This window comes from Toxotes jaculatrix, chromosome 5, assembly GCF_017976425.1.
Source record: "Toxotes jaculatrix isolate fToxJac2 chromosome 5, fToxJac2.pri, whole genome shotgun sequence".
Taxonomy (NCBI): Eukaryota; Metazoa; Chordata; class Actinopteri; family Toxotidae; genus Toxotes; species Toxotes jaculatrix.
In genome coordinates, this window is record NC_054398.1 from 15,153,871 (window position 1) to 15,175,785 (window position 21,915).

The 21,915-nt window shown below is 39.5% G+C and overlaps 3 protein-coding genes across 5 annotated transcripts in view; 2 read left to right on the top strand and 1 right to left on the bottom strand.

The window, feature by feature from the left end:
- pex11a (peroxisomal biogenesis factor 11 alpha) lies at positions 1–5,778 on the top strand. The gene is made up of 3 exons (XM_041037531.1): positions 1–311; positions 488–603; positions 3,278–5,778. Exons 1-3 carry the CDS (start codon positions 256–258, stop codon positions 3,844–3,846), a joined length of 741 nt encoding a protein of 246 aa, XP_040893465.1. The 5' UTR covers positions 1–255; the 3' UTR covers positions 3,847–5,778.
- The window catches only part of fkbp16 (FKBP prolyl isomerase 16), a 62,896-nt gene continuing 41,469 nt past the window's right edge, over positions 489–21,915 (top strand). Inside the window, exon 1 of one of the 3 annotated variants that reach the window (XM_041037527.1) lies at positions 489–603. The gene's annotated coding sequence lies outside the window, so the exon portion shown is untranslated. The remainder of the gene's footprint in view (positions 604–21,915) is intronic. The other 2 variants (XM_041037528.1, XM_041037530.1) reach the window with 2 other exon arrangements.
- Positions 5,608–21,915, bottom strand: part of LOC121181581 (RNA polymerase II elongation factor ELL) — a 25,702-nt gene continuing 9,394 nt past the window's right edge. The window contains exons 3-12 of the mRNA XM_041037526.1: positions 18,070–18,197; positions 17,366–17,520; positions 14,689–14,930; positions 13,850–13,974; positions 12,032–12,146; positions 10,820–11,276; positions 10,228–10,291; positions 9,587–9,758; positions 9,435–9,479; positions 5,608–8,518 (exon numbers count right to left, since the gene is read on the bottom strand). Of these exons, the coding sequence (XP_040893460.1) occupies positions 8,408–8,518; positions 9,435–9,479; positions 9,587–9,758; positions 10,228–10,291; positions 10,820–11,276; positions 12,032–12,146; positions 13,850–13,974; positions 14,689–14,930; positions 17,366–17,520; positions 18,070–18,197 (1,614 nt within the window). The 3' untranslated portion in view covers positions 5,608–8,407. The remainder of the gene's footprint in view (positions 8,519–9,434; positions 9,480–9,586; positions 9,759–10,227; positions 10,292–10,819; positions 11,277–12,031; positions 12,147–13,849; positions 13,975–14,688; positions 14,931–17,365; positions 17,521–18,069; positions 18,198–21,915) is intronic.

The following is a 21,915-nucleotide window of genomic DNA, read 5'->3' on the forward strand; positions in this document are numbered from 1 at the left end:
CATATGTCAGCTGAAGCGACTGGAAAACTAGCTTAATGTGAAAGTGAGAGAAGTTTCAAAATTCAGATTATCTGCATGAGTTTTGATCGGCAACGCTGGACGAACCACCATTGCTGACTACTGAAATGGAGACAAGTAATTGACAACGGTGGCGAAAAGTTACGTTGACCCATCTCCGGTTTGGTCTTTATACGAGGCTTCAACTCTGCCCTCGCCTCGGCTAACTAGGACAACCTGTTCTTGTTCGATTTCACCATGGACGCGGTTATTAAATTCACAAGTCAGAGCCAAGGGAGAGACCGTATATTTAGGTAAGTTGGAGTGTTTGTGACTTGGACCTAAGTGTTGACGGTTTATTTACTATAACAGTATAAATGTGAAGTTAAGTAGGCAGGTCGGCGTGGAGCAACAGCAGAGCGTGTTGAGAGCTTTTCTTTGAATATCAACTTTCTCCATTTTACCCTCTGTCTTTTGTTCTTTATTTCAGAGCAGCCCAGTATGCATGTGCACTGTCGGTATATGTACTCCGAAACAACACAGGAAGAAAGGAGCTTGTGGCAAAACTTAAAGGTCTGGAAGCCAACGTGAGTGCCGGACGAAAATGTGAGTATTTACTGTGAAGTGTGTGAAGTGTGGGAGGGTGGGGTTAAAGTGCTTTCTGGTAATCCCAGCGACCCCCGAGGTGGTTTCATTAGGTGCCCAAGAAAAAAAGGGACTAACTTAATTCCATAAAAAATACAAAATCTCAATAATTAAGATTTGAACCAATGAATATTCTGCACAGGTTATTGTAAGGTCCAGCTTGTCCTCATGTCCATTGTGTGAAGTCCTAAAATTAAAAACTAGAAACTTAACTAGACTGGGCTCACCATATAGGACCAAAATCGTATTACTCCCGTGTTAGTCCTCGTGTTAGACACACTGTTTTCACAGTAACATTGCTGCCCTTGTTGTCTATAAAAAGATTATCTTTTGCCTCCAAGTCCAAATCTCCTCTTTTAGTGCTCTTATAAGTGCCAACCATTTGCGCTTGATAAATGACTTGAACAATTAATCAATCATAAATATTGTCGTAGATTAATTTATTGGGGACTCATTCCACCATCGTTTCACCACTAGCTATAGATTTTTGCAACATGCAATTGCAGTTTTCTCTACTAGTTTTTCCAGTTTCCCTTGTGTTTGTCCCTTTGTTTTCCTACTACTTGTAAATATTGTCTTAAGCCACAATATTAAGTCTGAATGAAGTCAGTTTAGCTATCTCTACAAATTCACCACTGGCTTTAGAAACTTGCATGCTAAAATGGAGTGAAATAAAACCTGCATCCTTTTTCATTATTCCATCCCTCTGTCACTGAATATATAATATCACTGTGGTTTGTCTGCAGCACAATAATCTGAAATCATCTGACTCCTTGTTAGATTTAGCAGCTGTTATTGCTGTTATTACTGTCATTGCCCTCAAAAACCCTGTCTCGCTGCTCTTTTTCTATAAACACAATAATATCTCATCAACAAGGATGATCTTGACTGCCTGTTCTTTAAGGCCAACAAGGCAGGAACTGAGCTACAGGAAACAACAGCTTAAGCTGTTTGATCTTCCTTCAAGTACAGTCTATTGTCTCTCCGTTGTATAATTGAATCATTTCAACTGTTTTACGAAAGCTTTTACTAAAGCCTCCTCTTATGTTCAAGGAAATATAGAATAAATCTTTAATAGATTAAATTATTATAGAATAAAACAGAGCTCCTTCCAGACATTGCCTAAAACCAAACAGTTGTTCCTAGGTGTGACTGAGCATTTGAGGGTAAAACATATCAACCTTTATCTGCTGTTTTGATGTTTAATAATTACATATTGAATAGGGCTGGGTTCCCATGGTCATGAATATCAAAAAAAGTAAAAGTCACATAAATAGTGCGGTACAAAGTAACTACAATGATCACATCTTGTCCTGTGATTAGTGTAATTAGTGGGTGATGGCCTAAACATTAGCCACACACATTAAATATATGGCATTTGCTGTGTGAATAGCACCTAGTTCTTTTTAACTGAAGGCTTGCTATTTATTCAATAAAAGCATTGTCATTTTTTATGCTCTTACGTTTTATGCTGTATGCTATAGAACAATGCGGAAAACCCTGCATACATTATGCCATTACACCAAACTGAAGCAATTTTCCTTGTTAGTCTTTTAAAGCTGATTAAATCTTCCCTCAATTTTTCACAAAAAACTGCTTACATACGTTGTCTGAAAACACTGATGTGTTTATTTTTTTTTCATATGAATAAACAAACAAATACACACTGTACAACACGTATTTGTGGCTGTTCCAAAAGGTGTGTCCAATCACTTTTTATTGTGCTCTGTAAAGGTGCAAAGCAAATTGCATTGACATTTTCAGTTGTTTTTGCCAGCCATGTGTCTTCAGCCCGTGGGCTCATACCAGGTTAATGGTTGTTGTTGTCGCCGTGTTAAAGTAGCTTTTTCTTTTTCCTCTCTGTGCGCTAATATAGACAGTGTGTGGGTGACTGCAGACATGTGGACCTGCATCAACACTGATGACACTAAGACTGGACTTGACAGCTCATAGATCAGTTCACTTTACAACCTGAGGTGAATTTAGAAACTTTGACATGTTTTAAATGACTTTTAAACTTTAGACTTGAATGAATTTTTCAGACACTGACTTGATGAGTTCCACATGGAAATGATGCGATAAGGCACTGCCTTAGAGCAGGGTCAAGCAGTAAAGACCTTGGCCCCCTTGGTGTTTTTCCAGCAGAGCTGTGTCAGGGCCAGAGCTGGACGAAAGAGAACCAGGCCAGGCTCTCTTGGTGCACCACTTAATTATGTCTTTTCTGCATCAGAGCTGCAGCCACAGGGCTCTGCTGCCTCTATGCCTGGCCTGCCTGTGGGTGCAAGAGATCGCAGGTCTCACAAATTAAAAACAGAGCTTTTAAGAGGAGGATTTACTTGTAGATAATTCCAATAACGTGCTTTGTGAAGTGTTCAGAAAGCAAAGTGTGCAAGGATGAGCCTCAGTCAGAGCTGGTGTGATTACAATATGTAAACACAGTGAGTAAATGGAGACCATGACCTCCTTTCCTCAGAGGGACAAATGCAATAAGATACTGTAGTTTGGTTTGGTTTGAATGTCGCTTAACCATATTCTGCTGTCCACGGTGGACCACTACTATGAAATGTTGACCTGACATTTCATATTAAATTGATTACTGCTCTAATGCCCTTTTTTTTTCTTCCTCCTTTGTCAGTGCTCAGGCTGGGAAACACACTAAATTCCATTGAGGCTGCTAAGCGAACCATGCAACTCTCTGACCGAGTGCTGTGCCTGTGCCTCACTGCGGCCAACATCAACCGCGCCCTCTACTTTATCTGTGACAATGTACTTTGGGCCAGAAGTGTCGGTCTTATCCGTGATATCGACAAGGAACGTTGGAGCCTAAACGCCTCTCGCTGCTACTTCTTCTCGCTAGTTATGAATCTGACCAGAGACGTTTATGTAGTCCTCCATTTAATGATGCAGAGAGCACGAGATAAGCAATTTAGGCAGAAAATGGATCGGTATCTCAGTGAGAGTCCTGAAGTGGCTGAAGCTGTCATTCCTCAGTTGGATGCTTTGCTCTTTCTGCTGCTGGAGAGTCTAAAATCACATCCAGCTGTTGCCTTGGATACATTGAAAAACATTTGTGATCTCTTCATTCCCTTAGACAGATTGGGTATTTATCAGTCAAATGCAGGAGTGGTTGGATTTTGTGGTCTAATCTCCTCACTGATTGGGATTGTAACCCTTGCACAGCCCAAGTTAAGAATCAAACCATGATAACAAAGGTGGAGATAAACCTTACTGACTAACTGCAGATCAAAAGGTTAATTTTGACAGGTGCTGAAAAGGCTTCAGTGTCATCTAGCTGGAGCTGTCATAGTGGACTAAGGTTAGGCACCACACCACAGGCACATTTTGTAGTGTTCATGCTAGAATGGCATTCATGTTTAATGCCAGCAATAACTGAAAATCTTGCAACTTTTTGATTGAGTTTAAAACACTGATTTAAAAGGGAACAAATCAAGTTTATATAGTATCCTTGTTTATTTATTATGTTTTAATTTAAAAGAGCCAAGGCTAAACCTTTGCGCATTCCTGTCCTCTCCAACACCACAAATAAAACCAGCAGTTTTGTAACTACAGTACTTTTTTGGATTAAAAAAAAACATCTTTTTCAGCTATCTTTTCTAAAAACTATGGTGTTAATCTGAGTGGCATTGTCGCATTAAGTCCAGTTTCTTTCTCTGCTCTCTGTGTTGTGATAAAATGCTGCTGAAAGTTTTACCTTCTTCATTCAAGTGAAGAATAAGCTGCTTCTCAGCCAAAAGTGCTTCAAGAGGGGATAAAGCAGCCAAGAGATTTAAAAGAATTATCTCAATTATTATTTATTTTTCACTCTACCATTCAGGGCATGGCCATGACTTTGGCCGTCAAAAGATTATACTGTTTGCTAACTTAAAGAAAAGTGCAAAGAAATGACTTGAGTACAAAAAAAGGAAAATGAAAATCTTTTTCTATTTTAAGAAAAATTTTAAGAGCAAAGACGCCTTAAACAATGCGCCTACAAGTACATATATACCTTCTAGGAATTGTATGCATGTGTATTTGTTTTTGTGTCTTTGTGACACAGACAAAATCTGTACAAGGATGAATTATTGCATCTTCCTCTTCTAACCTCAAAGCTGTGGTCGCATGTGACGTTTATCATCACATGTAATAGTGTGATCCAGTTCAGATGACTAAACATCTTCACTGTCACATTGATTGAAAGATTAATAAAACACAAAATAGTAAACATAAAAAGGATTTAAATGTGTGCTTTTTAAAAACTACGTTTGTGTTTCAAGGCTGTGAATAATCATCCAGTGTCTTGAATAGTGCTCCCTGAAAAACATTTGTGGTTCAGTATAGAAATAGAGTAACACTGCCCTCTTGGGGAAGCATGACACCATGCTGAATTGTAAAGAGCTTTAATTTTTCAATTTTACTGAGACAATAAAACATTTTTTTTTCTGAAAGCTTTTCTCAGGAAGATGACCTTGTGATAAAGCATCCTCCATCAAAAATTGCAAAAATATATTCCATTTCCCTTTCACCATACCTTTGCTGTGAAAAGAACAAACAGACTATGCAAAGAAGAATCCCATAAAAGAACAAACACATACAAAGCAATAAATAAAGAAATTTGTTCTCCTAGGTGGATCAATCGCAGCAATTTATAATTGACAAAATGTTTAATTTCACATTTCCATGGAGGCATTGTTTTTCCAGTACCAACAAACCAATTAAACTGTATGAAATATGTGTGAACCATTTCCTGGGTTGAAAGTATAAATTAAAACAAAATCCAAGCCATTCTTTCAAATATACACTTATGCAAATAGCTAACATTAGATGCAGTTCAATTGGTGTCCTGGAAAACCTTGCATTTTTAAAATGCTAAATTGACTGGAAAAATGTTCTGCTTAAATAAGATGTCAGTGCCAATACACTTTATATGTTTGACAAGGCATTTGAAATCAACTGAATCCTAAAATGATGAACAAAGCACTTTGAACAGTGTGAAACTATGCATGTGTAAATACTGCTGGGCCAAGTTTTTTTTTTTTTTTTTTTTCCTTTCCAGAATACCAATGACAGTTACAGGCAGAGTGGCTCTGCTTTCTGAATAAAAAGGCACCTTCAGTAGTTAGCTCCTGCAACAGTAAACAAAACAAAACAAAAAAAAAAAAATCACATCACAGTTAGCACTTGAGAATCCCCTTTCATCAGGGATCTGGTTTCCCAAAAACAACATGTTAAAAGAAATGGTATGATTATCTTCGGTCATACTATGATTAGACTGATATTTTGCCCACAGAGGGTCACCCATGATGCAGTTTGTTCGATTACAATTGATCAGTGTGACTTTAGTGGTAAATGGGAAGCCATTAACTTGAATTAGTTTATATCATTACTTTCAGGGTCCTGTGGTGTAAATGGTGTTTTGCAGACATTTTCATCCTTCAATTATTTAAAAAAAAAAGTGTTAGTACCTTTTCTATTTTGAATTAAAACAAATTCTGTGAATCACAAACCATCCCTCACTGATATCGAGCCACAGTACCAGAACAAATGCTTAGACATTTGCCAGAATAATGGTAATATTTCTTTAGGTGTGTCGGAGCTTTTAGAATCCTGAATTTTCACCCTTGATGATATATAATGTTTGGAATTGGTGAACACTGTTTGGGCTTACAATTATCATTTTTTCCAATAGTCAGTGCTTAAAAACGTTCCTTTCTTGGAAACTTTCATATGTGCCAAGACAGAGCAACTGTTGATATTCTTAAATCCTTCAAAACATCCCAGAATACAGAACGTAGAAATTGTACATTTAAACTGCAAAAGAGCTGCAAAATATGTGACTGAGTATTTGCACTGAGAAATCAAAAGAAGCAAAGCACATTATTTTGTGTAGATTTCTGCAATGATTCTTACTTTTGATAGTGGTGCTTGATAGGATCAGACGGTAAATCAAATATCTTTACAGTTCATGATTATTCGACAGATTATGAGACAACAAATGAAGCTAAATATAAAAAAATTACCATTAAGACGTACATCGAAAAAAAAACAAGAACAACACAGATAAGACAACGCTTGCACAACAACTATCCAGTAACTGAACCTTCCTTCAAACTAAAAGACATTTACAGAAATGCTTTGAACTGTGCAGAGAACAGAAAGAACATTTCAGAACAGGGGTACCAGAATCTCAGAAACATCTGACATACATGTTAAGGCAAATATTAGCTTCATTCTCCCATTTTAAGCCATAATTAAGACAATAGTTGTGAATACAGCTACATTGATGCAAATGTCCAGAGAACACTGAAATCCGGTCACTATTCTCTACTGCACGCCACAGCTAATGAAGATGAAGTAAAAACTACAGGTTGCTTTATTCAAATGCACCAACTAAGGTACAAACAATTCCAAAAAGTCTAAAATGAACCAAAGTGGTTTGAACTGACTGAGAGACCCACAGTGGCCTCTACTGCATGGTTCACACATGGGTGAAAAGTTCAAATTTTTTCAAGGCATCTCTAGCACATTCGGCAGAGTAACATAAAAATGTAACGTTCACCAAAGTGAATTATTGTTATTTAACCAAATCCCATATTACACATCATCAAGACTTCAACCAAAGCAAAATAACAGTAAATGAAAATGTGTGGACTAGGTCGATTACAAAGATAAGTACCCTGTAAGCTTTTAAAACTGCATGTAAAGTGAAGAGTTTCACAGAGCAACTAGTAGTCATTCATCTACAGTGTGAATACAGCATGATTACTGTTCATACTGTATGTCAGTAAACCTGTAACCAGAAGACTTTAGAGATCTGTGAGTAGATCATGTTTTTTCATTACGTAGTGAAAAGGCAGTTCGTGGTACTGTAGGCTACATGTGGGTGAAACTGATACTATCTTGAAACCATCATTACTGGACTGTGAGGAGTGATTTTGTGGCATTTTGATATTTCTTAGAAATGAAACACGACATTGGCAGGAAGCTACGTGATCAAATTCCTTATGATCAAAGCCCAGAGAAACTGTTCCTAAGCACAGATCCTGGGTGATAGATTGATATAAACATTTGTATGGTCTTCATCCTGCAGAAATATAGGTTTTGTTTGGATTCTACATTTTTTTCTAGCCTTCATGAGATAAAATTAGAATGAAATGAATTTGTCAGTTCAGATGTGCTCTGAAGAGAGATACACTGTTTTAAGCATGACCATATTGCTGTGACTATGTAATCTTATTATTGTAACTAATGAATGATTAATGTGATTGAATGTGTCAACATCTGGAGTTCTACCAGCAAACAGCAAATAAACAAGTTCCTCTGTATGTTAAATATAAAGATTTTACTAGCATTTGTTTCCCCCAAAGATTGATTGTACCGTCAACTTAATACTTTTTTTTTTTAGTTCTGTCATAATAAAGGATAGAATGAAAATGTAATCAGGCAGGTGGGATCACATCTGTTTTGCATTTCGTGAAAATGGATTTGGCTTTCGCTGTGTCATCTGACCATTTTACAGCAGAACAAAATCCAGCCATTACAGCGATAATCACAGATGAAAATCATAGTGTTAAAGGGCAACATCTGATCACGAGTCGGTGGTCTCAGCCCACTTTTGAAAAAGAACCTCGCTCCTCGCTTCTATCAACAGGAGGAGTAAAGTGAAAAGTGTCTCAGCGACTCCAAGGCCTAGCTGGGCAGTCTTTGGGTCCATTAGGAGTCTTTTGGTCCAGTCATACTACACCCTGCTGAGGGTAGAGGCCAGTTACTAGGAAAGTTCCTGTGCTCGGTCATAATCTGTGATCAGGCCTTTGATATGCGACAGTTTCTGATGGAGATACTCGCATCGCTTCTTCTCTTCCCGATACCCAGGAAACTTCTAAAAAAAGACAAGAAAAGGGGAACCAGTGAGCTTTCAGTAACACACACTAAAATCCAAAACAGTAGACCTCATGCAAAAGCCTTTTTGTATTCTTATGATAAACCTGTCTTTGTTTTGTTTTTTTCCAGGAAGTTTGCTCTAGTATTTCAAATTGGATTTACTGCACAAACTTATTTATAAATTGCTTTTTTTAATCAGAGGAATGCCACCTGTTGGCGGTGTAGCTGCTCATTTGTGAGATTTGGTCATTAGCATAATCACAGTCCGCACATTGCTACAGTATAAAAGGTAGTTTGTTCTGCTCCCTTTATTATCAGATTTCACTCCCAAAAATGTGACAAAAACATAATAAATGTAGTTGTCTCCGTAGGCTAGTGATATTAGGGGATTATATAACAGTACTACAGCTATCAAAGCTATGTCAGAATGGCACGTGAAGTTAGATGCCAAAGCAAAACAGGCCATGACTAACACTAAGGTGATCCAGGGGACATTGCATATTAGACGATCACAGACTTGACGTTGAACTCTCGGGTGCTTTACAGAGGACGTTTCCTTGGACAGCAGCCTACATAAAAACCTTGACTGAGGCAGAATGTTCTGAGCAGCTACTTAATTGTTTATACTGCTGTGCCAAAATACTCAAGCCAATCAAATCTGAAAGGATAGGTTTTCTAATCTCAGTTAAGATGCAAGCTATGCTGCACATCAGACTGATTAGCTTAACAGAATATTAATATTACATTATGTTTTATTTTATTTCAATTTTCTTTGGCAGCATTTAATTTCCAAATCCATTCAGATTAAGGCGTTGTGATTATCAATTACCATATTTCTATAAGGTGGTTCTTGCATGAGGCCCAGTAAATAGTGCTTTAAGTGTAACATGAAATGAGATTTAAATCATTCTTACTTTCTTATATTTTCTGTACTTTTGTAGTATTTGGTCCTCCATAAGCTGAAAAGGTCACAAAGGAAAAGGTGTTAGTGTGCTATGTATCAGATTTGTTTTCTGTTTGGTGTTTTGGTAGAAATAGAGCAGCAGGTTTCTGGTCCAGACAGTACCTTGTACTCTTGTGTTCCCGGGGAGAGAGTGTTGATCTTTGAGCCCAACTGAACAAACATCTCTGTGATAGCCCCAATCCGGTCATGAAGAGCTCTGTATTCATCATACTCAGCACAGAAGTCATCCTTGTACTGTTGACGCTGCTCCAGTGCCGTTATGGTGCTGTATTTTCTGAAAAGAGAAAACAAAATCTGGTATTTAAAAGCAGAAGATATCTTTAGAAACCAAGTTGCCTCCCCAGTTCGTCCAGTAGATGGCACTGCAGATTGGTGGAGTGAGAGGTCTGACACGTCACTGATTTAACAGCATGATGTGTTGACCAGATGTATAAATGTAAGGCATAAGATCATTTGTTTTCAGAGTCATTCTCAGTGATGCTTTGTGACAGCTCATTTAGGCATGTTTTATTTTCCTTCTGTTTGTGTGAATGTTTTGAAGCTGAACCTATCCCTTTAGGGAAAAGTCAGTTTCTTTTCTCAACAACAGTGGGTTGGACTCTGAAACCTAAACTCCTCATTGACAGATGACATCAACAACAACTTATTGGGACTCACTGATGTTGTGACAATTTGGATTTTGTGCCTGAATCTTGGAATGTAATATTTGCAGAGTCAAGGACATGATATGCATTTAATCTTACATTAAGTAGTCTGGCAGTTCCTGTTCTGAGGTTCGACTGACAGGTGTTTTCTCTCCCTCATGGTCTGTAGATAGGAAAAACACACACGCACACACACATTGGAAAAAAAAGGTTAAAGCAATCAGCCAATGCAAATGCGATAATGTGCCCATCATATCAAGGCTGATGGAATCATTTAACACTGTCTCTGATAAGAGATCTGAACCAAGGCAAGCAGTGACGTCAGCAGCCCAAGAGTAGGAGGCAATGCTGCCTGCTGACTCGTTCGACCGTAGGTCACCCAGCTGTTCCACAGTCAATCATCAACAGACTAGAGCTGGGAGTAAGGACTGGAGGGCAGAGAAAGTGTTACAGTTCCAACAACACTCACTGCGCTCTCAAACAAAAATATATGAATTGCTCTTTGTGTGCTTCCAGCAGCAACTATAACTCAATCCTGAGGATTTTTGTCCTTTTTGCTGAGTGAAAGCTGATAATCTTCATGGCCTGAACAAATAATAATATAAAACAGATTCATGACAGCACAATAAGATACATGAACTGTAACAAAACCTTTAAGGCAGGAGAGTTTTATAGCTTTAATGTCATTTACCTTTGAGATTTTCTTGGTTCTGCTTCAGGTCAGGACTAGTTTCTATCCAGTCTGGTTTTAAGCGCTCTCGTTCCTTGTCTTTGTGCTTTTTGGACCTCTTCTTTTTGTGTTGGCCATTGGTGAACTGTTGATCAGTGCAAATGGAGGTGTCAGTGTGTGGGGGCTTGGGGCTGGGAGCTGTAAGAGCTGGCTCTGTCCTCTCCAGTTTGGGAATAGCAGATGACCCGCTGAGTTTGTGTGGCGAGTACAGACCAGTTGGGCTACCCTGGAGATGATTGTTGGTTTTGTCAAACTCCATTTTTATCTGTACACTAGAGTTTCCGTGACTAGAGGAGCTACGTGCCCCATTGGTGCTGTAGTCTCCATGAGAAGGCAACTGCAGAGGCAAACACTGGTCTAACAGTTTTTGTTTTTTCGGGGTTTGACAGTTGGATGGGTCAGAGGGCAATGGGCGTTTCTAGAGAAAAAAAAACAAAAAAACACATTGATTGACAAACCTTCATGTTTTGGATAGCAGAGTGCAAGTTACAGAAGATTTGCGTGACTAGCACATGCATAACCCTTTTTATTTTAAAGAAATAATTCAACATTTTGGGAAGTATGCTAATTGGCTTTCTTGCCAGAAGTCAGATGAGAAAATTGATGCCACTCCCATGTCTGAAAGGAAAAAAATTACTTGCAGCCAGCAGCTGGTAAGCTTAGCTAGCTACTAAAAACAAAGGAAACTGTTAGCCTGGCTCTGTCCAGAGGTAACAAAATCCAACACATTATATCCCATTTGTTTACTCTGTACAAAACCCCAAATGTAAAGAGGACAATTCCTGGGGGGTTATGTGCCTGATGATTTCTTGGCCAGGACCAGTAACTTCATGGAGTCTGTTGGTTACTGGCAACCATACCCTACCAAGAAATAGTGCAGCACATAACATACTAGTCTAAGTTAACTGGCTCCAGCTACATATTTACCACACAAGACATGAGAGTGGCATAAATCTTCTCAAATAAGTGAATTTCCCTGAATGTCAAAGATTTCTCTTAATCCAAATATCTGAACTGTATTTAGTCTTAAGCAACTCAATTTAATTTAAATATAGAAAAAATGTAATTCATGTAATATCTATCTACAAAAAAAGGTAATACTTTATCTATTCTCAGTCTTATGAGAAAAGAAGAAGTAAGGGAAAACAGAATTCATTCAAGATGAATAATTACCACAGAGAGATTCTTGGCAGGACTGAGTTGTGAAGGAGAGTCCCCAGGAGTTTTGTGGAATGAATGATTGGACTGGGGACTCTTCAACTGGCTACTGTGGAGTGGTTGAAGTTTCCTGATGAAAGATTAAGAACACAGTACCTTCAGTTGGATATGACCTGCAAGGTAAATAGCCTGTAAAACTAAACAGGAAGAGGCAGTATGTACGTCATAAAGCTTGATTTGGCAGGATGAGCATTTATCATTTAGTATGCCGCTTGTTCCTGGGAAAAGACAGAGATGGTAGCTTTTTTTTGCAGAAGAAATAATCATTGATATTACAGAACTGTCAGCCTTTTTTATTTAATCAGAGGTTTTTGCATGTGTCTCTGGTATATTTTGTTTTGTGTGTCTGGTGATACAATCTACAGGAGGCCACCACAAAGACTGAACACAATCCAATGAGCAGAACAATAGCAGCAGATTTAACCTCTGTAGGACCAAACCCTCTTCTCAGTTAATCTGCTTCCTACAGCTCCTTCCTCAAACAGATGCCACTACAAAAAGACACTCCCCCCAGTGGATTCATGCAGCCCTCTAAATCACTTGGTCCGTGTGAGTGGATTTCAGGAGCATTAAACATTAACATTAGACAGTAAATGACAGTAGCAAGAAAGCCCAACTCCAAAAAATGAATAAACCACTGGAAAAAAAAATCTGGAGTTTACAGTATTTGCAGGCTATCACAATTTTATGACACTTGGCAAACAATTTCATGACTACAATTGCAAGCTTTTTACACTTAGCTGGGTGGGAGGGGGGGGGGTGAACAGAAGGGTTGTGCAATCAGCCAACGGGACTTGCACTTTTTCCAAAACACTCATGAAGCACATGGCCTGCATGTTTACTGGCAGGCAGAGGAAACGAATGAGGGGAGGAAGCTCACCCTGAAAAGCTCAGCCTTGCTACTCTGAACCTTCCATGCTAATGCCATTTGGCAACACAGAGCAGGGAATATTTTCCTCTGCTTTGATGTGTCCATTAAGAGATTCATCAGTGCAGAGAAGTAGTCATTTAGAAGCTCCTCTTTCAGCATGATCACAGAAGACTTCTACATTAATTCAGTGGCCTTTCTGTATTTACGCCAGCACTGTCACAATGCATCCATCCCTTAGTCTTTTCTGCATTATGTGCCCAAACGGGACTCTAAAAGTCTAAAAGAAATTTAAGTAATAGTTTGGCAATTTGGGAAACATGGTTATTTGCCTTCTTGCCAAGAGTTAGATGAAAAGATGGATTCCACTCTCATTTCTGTATGTTAAATATAGAGCTACAACCAGCAGGTGATTAGCTTAGCTCATCGTCACAAAAAACATGAAACATGGGGAAGCAGCTAGACTGGCTCTCTCCGAAGGTAACAAAATCTTGTACCAGCGTCTCTGAAGCTTATGTATCAGTTTTCTTAAGTTTCTGCAGAAGTTCTTTCAGAAGTTGCTGCTCACAGTCAAGAAGTCACCTGGCAATTAAACCCCTGTAAAAAAAATTTTGTTTTTGCAATTCGTTTTTCGGATGGATTAAACCAACTAGATGTAACCAGTTTGGGGTAAACATGCTAAATAATGACCTTTAGAGGTGATGGTAGGTGCATTTTGTTACCTTTGGACATAGCCAAGCTAGCTGTTTCTCCATATCCAATGTTTTTGCTAAGCTAAGCCAACTTGCTGCTGGTGGTAGCTTTATATTTTTCTCACTGAACTCAGAAGAAGAATATACATATCTCTCAAAGAAACAAAACACAAACAAGTTTTTTGTTGTTGTAATGGCCAACTTAATACCCACCTGATAAGGAGCCTATGAATGAGTTGCTTTTCCTCTTCTAGATATCCAGGCCAGTCTTTCTGGACGTGTCTGTAAAGCTCATCCTTCAGAGAGTAGCTGTGGTCTTTAGGGTTCAGCTTACCGACCTGAAACACAGCAGCTCACAGTGTTAATAAATCAACAGAACGAGGACAGAATGCAACAGGAAAACAGGCCAGCCGAGATTGTAAAAGCTCCAGACTGTGTTAACCTGCAATGCTGTTACTCCACCTTATATCTAAATAAAACGAGACCTGTTTGTGAGTCAGTGCTTCTATATTGTTTTTGTGGCAAACAGTTTAACCCTGCCCTTATACAACCTAATCCTGCTGATACAAATCTCACCAAACCAACCACTTTCAATTCTGAAAGTAGTCAGATCCCAGCTGGAGGCACCCCACCCCTCTTCTGTCAAAACACAATCTTCTCCTCCGAAGATAATTAAAGCACAGCCCTAATTACAGCTACCAGCAGCGGCACAGTCTCCATTTGATGACTGCAGTGGGACACTCAAACATTGTGAGCACAGGAAATATGCCTGAAATAAACTTACTGACTTCACCTTTGAAGAGAAGAGTTTTAGAGTTGTACAGCAGTAGTTTGTGCATTAGTATCATGACCAAAATAGCTAGTTTGAAAAAAATTTATGTTTGTAGTTTGAATCTTTGTAATGGTATCAAATGGGGCTAAAAGCAGCTAAATCTGTATTTAAAATACTTAACATTCTGAAGCATTCAACATTTTCATTTACTTGTTGCATCTGAGGATATTTCATTATTTGTCAGAGATGTGTTTACATAGTAGTGTGCTAGATGTCTCACCTCATCCAGTACTGAGGTCAGGTCAGTCTTGTCCTTTGGACTGGCCCGCTCCCTTTCCAACCACAGTAGCAGCTCAGGTTTCCTGTAGGGCTTTAAGGCCAGGAGATGAATGATGCGGTCCCTCAAGGGCCGGTGTGCCACAGGGCTGGGAACCAGGTTCCTCTTGTTGCTGGGGGAGTGCTTGTTGCTGCTATCTGAGCCTGATACAAGACCCTGCTTCCTCTGGACCTTCACGCACTTACCTGAGATCAAAACAAAGGGACACACAGCAGAGTTACAACATGATTCTTGTGGAAGATGAGGGAAAGTTTCTTCAGGCAGGGATAGTGAATCAAAACGTTATCACAGTGGTAATCTAAAGCTGTTTTTGAATGGACATACAGTTGCCACCCTACACAAAACTAAAGAGGAGCAAAGAGATTATAACTGATCTGATAACAGGATCCACATAAGTTGACAGTATCCTCTAATAGCACAGCTGACATATCATTTCCTAATCCAGTCCTCAGGCCAGTTATACAAATCACACTGTGACTGAAAGAGGGCCCTACACACAAGAGACAACCTCATACATTTCATCTTCATTATCTCTGTTGTCATGCAATCTGCTTTATGCAAATGCAAAAGATGAAGCATGTGCAGCAAATTTCAGCCAAAAGTGCAAACCCCCCCCCCCCAAAAAAAGTTTACACACATACAGTACATACAGAGGCTGTGGTGCTGCAAGTGGAAAGCAGTGAAAGGGGTTGACAGTAGGGTTAGCCTACTGCTGAGTAAACAGAGGAGCATGGAAACTAAAGCAACTAACACAGAGAGGCCCTTTCTTCCTGTTGCAGCACTAATTCAGTTGGACCCGGGCAGGCAGTACTTATAGATATCTGCAGACTGTAATCTCATTACAACTTTAAGCCATACTTTGGAGGTTGCTATAGGTCGAGGACTGACAGCACTTTCACAGAGAACACACGTATCCAGGACATTTTACAGTACAGTAATACTGTTAAAACTATACATATTTTCATATTCTAAAAAGAACTTTAGATTACAGTTTTAGCAATAATCAGTTTTCCATGTAAGATTCACAAGGAGTCTCTTTAAATCTGCTGTGCAAAAGGCACCCGTCTTGCAAGAGCTTGTTTCAACATCTGCCATGAGTCAGGTCATGACGATTTTAGGTAAATATCATTCCTGCACTGAAACAGCCAGCACTACCACATTTCAAACAAGCAGCAACTGGAGCCATTGTTTGATGGTAATACAGTAAAACAGCTTGAGGGAAGTTTAAGTCTCAAGGCAGCTTTTGAGGAATGATACTTCCCATGATGACAGCGATGTCTCACTTAGGATAACAACATGCTTTACAGTAGTGTGGGTGTATTTATGAGCAATGGCCAAATACTTTAAACAGCAACCATTTGGAATAATGAATTGGTGAAATAATTGTAAACATTAAAATGATTTCATAATTCAGTTAAATTTAAGTTATATAACACCAGGTGAGCACAAATTGTCACTGCCTCCTTTCCACTGAATGCAACTGACTTTAAATCATCTAAACTATGGACATTTTTCTAGTCTGCAACCTCTAATTGTGAGTTGATATATGGACAGTTTTTTCCTGATGAGTATAGCATTACTGTACCATAAAAAGACAGTCAGTCACCACAAAACAACTCTGTGCTTTTCACTGTTTATGGCACATACCGTGATCCATAACCCATTTACTTCACTCTCTGGTGACCAGGAGAAGCTTGACAGCTTGAAAATAATGTTCAAGTCAAATGGGATCCATGTTTCTAATCAGGATCTCTTGTGTCTTTTCCAACATTTATTAGATGCATACATGTGCCAGAAGTGTAAATATATTTTTGTAAAAGCCTCTTAGAGACTATATCTGCAGCAAAACATGGCATGCAATGGCTAGAAACAGGTTCCAGCAGCTGGCTTCTACAGCAATTACCCTAAACATTATGTTTTAGGATTGGTCTGCACAGCATGTTTCCATTCTTAAAATATAATCTACACAAGCATTCAAACTCAGGGGACCTCTAAATGTCATGAAGCCTCATGGATACATCATTTATAGAGATGCAGCATGGTCAATTTAATCGACAATGGCTCTAAAACTGGGCTCTGGCAAGGAGAAGGCAGTGAATAAAGAAAATTAATTGCAAGAATGAGATACTGCATGTAATGCCCAGATTACTCCAGGTTAAGTGTAGCCTCTTCTTTAGATGGTATTTAAAAATATTGTATCAAATTAAAATGAATTAAACTCCAGTCAGTGTAATTACATTTTAGGCAAAACTTCATCAGCGTGAGACTTGTTAGCGCATACTTCTGGCAAACTCAATCACATTAATGGTGCTGGCAGGCAAGCTGGCACAGTGCCTGAACAATCTGGTCAAAATGAAAGGAAAATTACAAGAAAGAGAGGCATCCCTCTCGCATGAATAATTGCAATGCAGCACTTTGATCAATTATGTGATAACTTCCACGCCATATGGCAATTATCAGCAGGATGACATGGTGAGAGGCAATGGTTTAGAAGCTTTCTGGATACATGAAATCTCTCCATTTATCTATCCTTGATCCCTGCATGCTTGAAGGCTGCCACAAAAAACTGAGGCCTGAAGATACAGCAGAATGTAGTTACAGCCATTAGGCAAAAGCTTACTTGGCCCCGGCTTGATCTCAATTGCTGAGCGGCTCCAGATGTCCTTCTCCACCTGAGACATGCGCTCCCTGGTTGTCTGGTAGGAGTCGTCTGTGGCACAGACTGTGATCTTGTCCTGAATGCTGCCCTGGCCCTCCAGGTGATCCCTTCCCTCCCTGTGAGAAGGACAGAAGAGAAGAGAGGAGCCTTAAGAGTTTAAGCTTTCAGATTCTCTGTCTTGGCTCAATTAACTGGCCTTTTGTCAACCCCAAGCATTAGAGATTATTGCTGTTGTACAATGATATGTGGTGTTGTCTGACACACATATAACTGGTTCTGTGACTTGTGCCTGCGTGCACATTCTAGTCCTGTTTCCTAAACCTTCATTCTTAACAAGTGTGAAGTTATAAAAGCTGAAAGACTTCAGTAGAAAGCAGCTCTAAAATTACCCTTTATCCCACCCTTTGACCCCGCATAGCCACAAACACTACCTCTTTGTTCTCAATTATTATTGGTCACACCTCTGAGAGTCAGTCATAGCATTACAGCCTTTGGGTGTTATTGTAGTCTTGTTTGCATATAGACTGACAGTGGTACTGTCTGTTATTGTAGTACTGAAGAGAGAGGCCACTGTTTGGTAAGGCCCTGTAGTCTCAGTCGCACACCAAATTTACTACAAATTCCATCTGTGGTTGACTGTGGAAAGACTTATGCGTTCTGCTTACCCTGAGACATACTGGTGAATGCAGTCAAAGCTGGACTGAGGCTTGTCTTTGCTGTCACTGGATAGGTAGAAGGAGAAGACTCTGAGTCCATCGGGTGATTCAGGGGTCGGCGCTGGGATCTTTATGTACTGTCCAAGACAAATAAAAAGAGAGAAAGCATGAAATTATAAGAAACGTTTAAAAGTATGAGATCTTGAGAATAAAAAAATTAAACACCAAGCCGGTTTGTGTTTACAAAACAAAGTCATGCTAATTTTAACCTTTAACACTTTTACAGTGTTGTTACATGTTACATGTGTGTATCTGCTAGCAGTGCTAATTTGAGTGCTGTGTTGCATGTTTTATCTCCTCCAAATGTAGCCCGATCTGATTCTATGTCCCTTCAAAATGGAAAAACACTGGATGAAATAAATCAACATGAGCAACTTCTTTTATTGAAACTGATGTGAGCAATCTTGACTTGCTGGTTTTTGTTTTCTCACGCAATAAATGTGACCCAAATAATCTCCCTCTTGGGCCAATCACAGGGGCTACATGGGACCCCATAGGTCAGGGATGATGACCTGTAGCCAGTTGTGCGAGGAGCCTGTCTGAAAAGCAAAACATAACAATAGTGCAGCGGACAGCTTTTTCACTTGGGTGATAACCTCTCCTGTCAGTGACTACCCATGTCTCCCTAGCAACAAACCAAGCCAACAGGATGAAGTCTATCTCTGTCAGAAACCTGTTACATAAAATAACCCAAAAACCTACTTTCACTAAAAGGACAGTTCAACATAGAAAGTCATTAACCAACAGGTAATATGTCCTTTTAAAACACATTCGGCAGCTGCTTCTTCACTGCCTGCAGCTGTGTTTCAGCCTGAAAATGGACAGTTTACTTTTGTTGATAGAATGTCCTAGATTCAGCCAAATGTAGATGATTAACCCCCCCATCCTTTACAAGTATGAATACGTGCTTACTTATGAGTAATACTTAATGTGAGTTTGCAGCGACAGTTCACATTTTTTTTCTCTTTGTCTTCTTTTTGTGGCAGACCTTGTTGTAACACCTCTATCCAAAGCACAGAGGCATTTTTAACGGCAGGTCTCCAGAAAAACAAACATGAGTCAGACGGACTTGAAGCTGCCTCTTTAGTTATCACTCGTAAGTGATTGATTATAAGCTGACTGGCTGAGAGCACAGAGCCCCTGGCAGATGTGGCAGGCAGGACTATAGCTGTCACAAATGCCCAGTCATGCAGCAAAGCCATAAGCAGTTTTTTTTGCCGCACAGAGCCAATGAACAGCTCCTCTCCTCGACACCCCTCCTCCTCTTCTAAAACCCAGTGCATGCCATTCACCCTACCCCCATCAGCCTCCAGCTTTCCTTCATGTGCACAAGCCCACCCATGTCAACACAAAACGCAAAGGAGCCCACAAGGCCATGGACACTTGAGGCACACAGCTGACCATTAATTCTGCCCTATTTATGTCTGACCGTTCACATGAAGTCGTAAAGCCGAGTCCTGCATATGTCTGCTTTGAGTTTTACGCTAATTAGGAACGATCAACCAAAAAAGCATCAAAGTGAGCAGGGACAAGCGGCGAGCCATGTCCTCAGGACCTATTACTTTAAGAGAGTAAAGTAGTAGCCGCCTTGACCAAAATTACAAGCAACAAGTCACCAAAAAGCAGGTTATTGATGCAGAGAAAGGCTTGCAAAAGAAATGCATTTGAATTTGTCTTTAAAAGGAGAGTCCTGTTAAACAAAAGCTAGCTTGCAATTAGATGAGAGTGCACATTTACACATTTAGCATTGCAATAGTGCCACCATGTCTAGTCTTTCAGTTGATGGCAGCAGTATGAGCCCCCTCCAGCCATGCATTATTTTTGCCTGTCATCCCCATCCATGCCACCGTGCACACTTCACATTCAGATTCTAATCAATGTCACTCAGGTCAGACTGTTCAGAGGTCGCCCCCGTTTTATTCACGGCTTCCTTCTCAAGCTTCATAACCATATGTCATTTAACCCATTAGTTCCCAGTTACTGAATTCTAAAAGGGAGCCTCTCTGTCTAACCGCAGGATCACAAACTTAGCCCTCAAAGTGTTGCACAAAAACAGCTAAAGGATGAGTTGAGGATTGCTACCACTCTCACGTGTATGATTAATATGAAGCTATAGCCAGTTGGCTTAGCTTAGTACAAAGACTGGAAACAAGGGGAAAAAGCTAGTCTGGCTCTGTCTGAAACTAACAAAATCATCCAAACCTCACTATTTACATCTCATTTGTTTGATGTTGTTGAAACATCCTTGCAAAGAGGTCTGATTTGCAGTAAAAGCTCTGTTATAACAGCAGCCACTGTGGGAATGAGTGCAATTATGAGATAAAAGTTGATGCAAAAACGCAGTTTAGAGTGATAAGAAGAGTCATTCAGTCAACAAACTGAGTAACTGAATCATTTACATGGTAATATCCATCTTAAGTTTTCTAACGTTAGCTATTATTAGCTTCCATAAGTTACTGGTCATACCAGACCAAGTAAGGCTATAGCTCCAAATGCTTGTACATGACTTTAACTTTAAGTGGGACGTGTTATTTCAAAAGTTACACAGTCTGCCTTTAATGGTCAAAACAATAGGCATGCAAATGGCAAAGACGAGCAGAATGTCAGGCTTTCAAGTGCGTGAAATGTGGTGAAATACTGTTGTTTACTTTAGAGAATCTTTTATCACTCTGCTATTGAGTCCCTGGCTGACAGTGCCAATGCTTTGTATCTTTATCACTTCAGGAAATATCCACAATCATGTTACCCGGTCAGCTGGTGACATTTTCGCAGCATACCAACAAGAAGAACAACAAACTGAACAAATCTGCCATAGCCTCCATAACCAGAGGGTTACAGATGACAGATTTAAGCAGTGACTGCCAATTTATACATAGTGGCCTGTTTCATCATCATCCCACCAAGCCTGATGAAATTAACTCTGAGTAGTCTTGATGTGTTTAGTGAGTGACACAACTTGTGCTAACAGGTTTGTGATCCTGAAGCTGCTGTCAAGTAGTAGGTGTAGATTTACATAGAGGTGCTGAGTCATAGACATCTCTGGAGCTTTGGTCTGATCCCCTGAGGCTGTGTGTGTGAGTGTGCATGTTACTGTTTTGTCTTTTTTTAGGAGGTGGAAGCCTCACACTCCCACAGGTCACATGCAGGGAGTGAGGTCAAGCATCTCCTGAGTTACACCGTTGGTGACGGTTTAGACCTTCTGTCGCCACAAAAAGGCTTTAATCAGTCAGACTCCGTGGAATGTGTTATGTGCAATCATCAATGAATAAACACAAATAGAAGAGCAGAAACTGAACACACAAAAAGTACACACAGTTTGGTTCTGTTAAAGTTTTCAAATTGGCCAACAGAGTTCAGACAGTGAATAGTAGCTCATACAGCTCAAATAAAAACATTGCTCTAGCGCTTCCAGGTCAAGGGCTGATAAGTCATGTATATACACAGCGTCTTCTATATAACAGAAGACGCTCTGGTTACATAATTCCACCAAACTGCATTCATTTCTATAAGCACTGAGACAGCAAATTGTTTTTTATGCGCATCTCTGAATTATTAGATGTTGCTCTTACGTTCAAATAATATTTACACCCTCATCAATAATTTGATTTGGTGGCACACACATGGATAATGATCATGTTCTGGTGCAAAATGAGACTAATCTCATGATAAATAAGCTAAATGCTGCTAATTAAAATCCAAAAACTTCAGTTCTTTTAATTTGGGAAAACATGGCAATGTAATTATTTAAAAAAAAGCACTTAAGATACTGCTGTTTTCACTTGTATTCAAATCCTT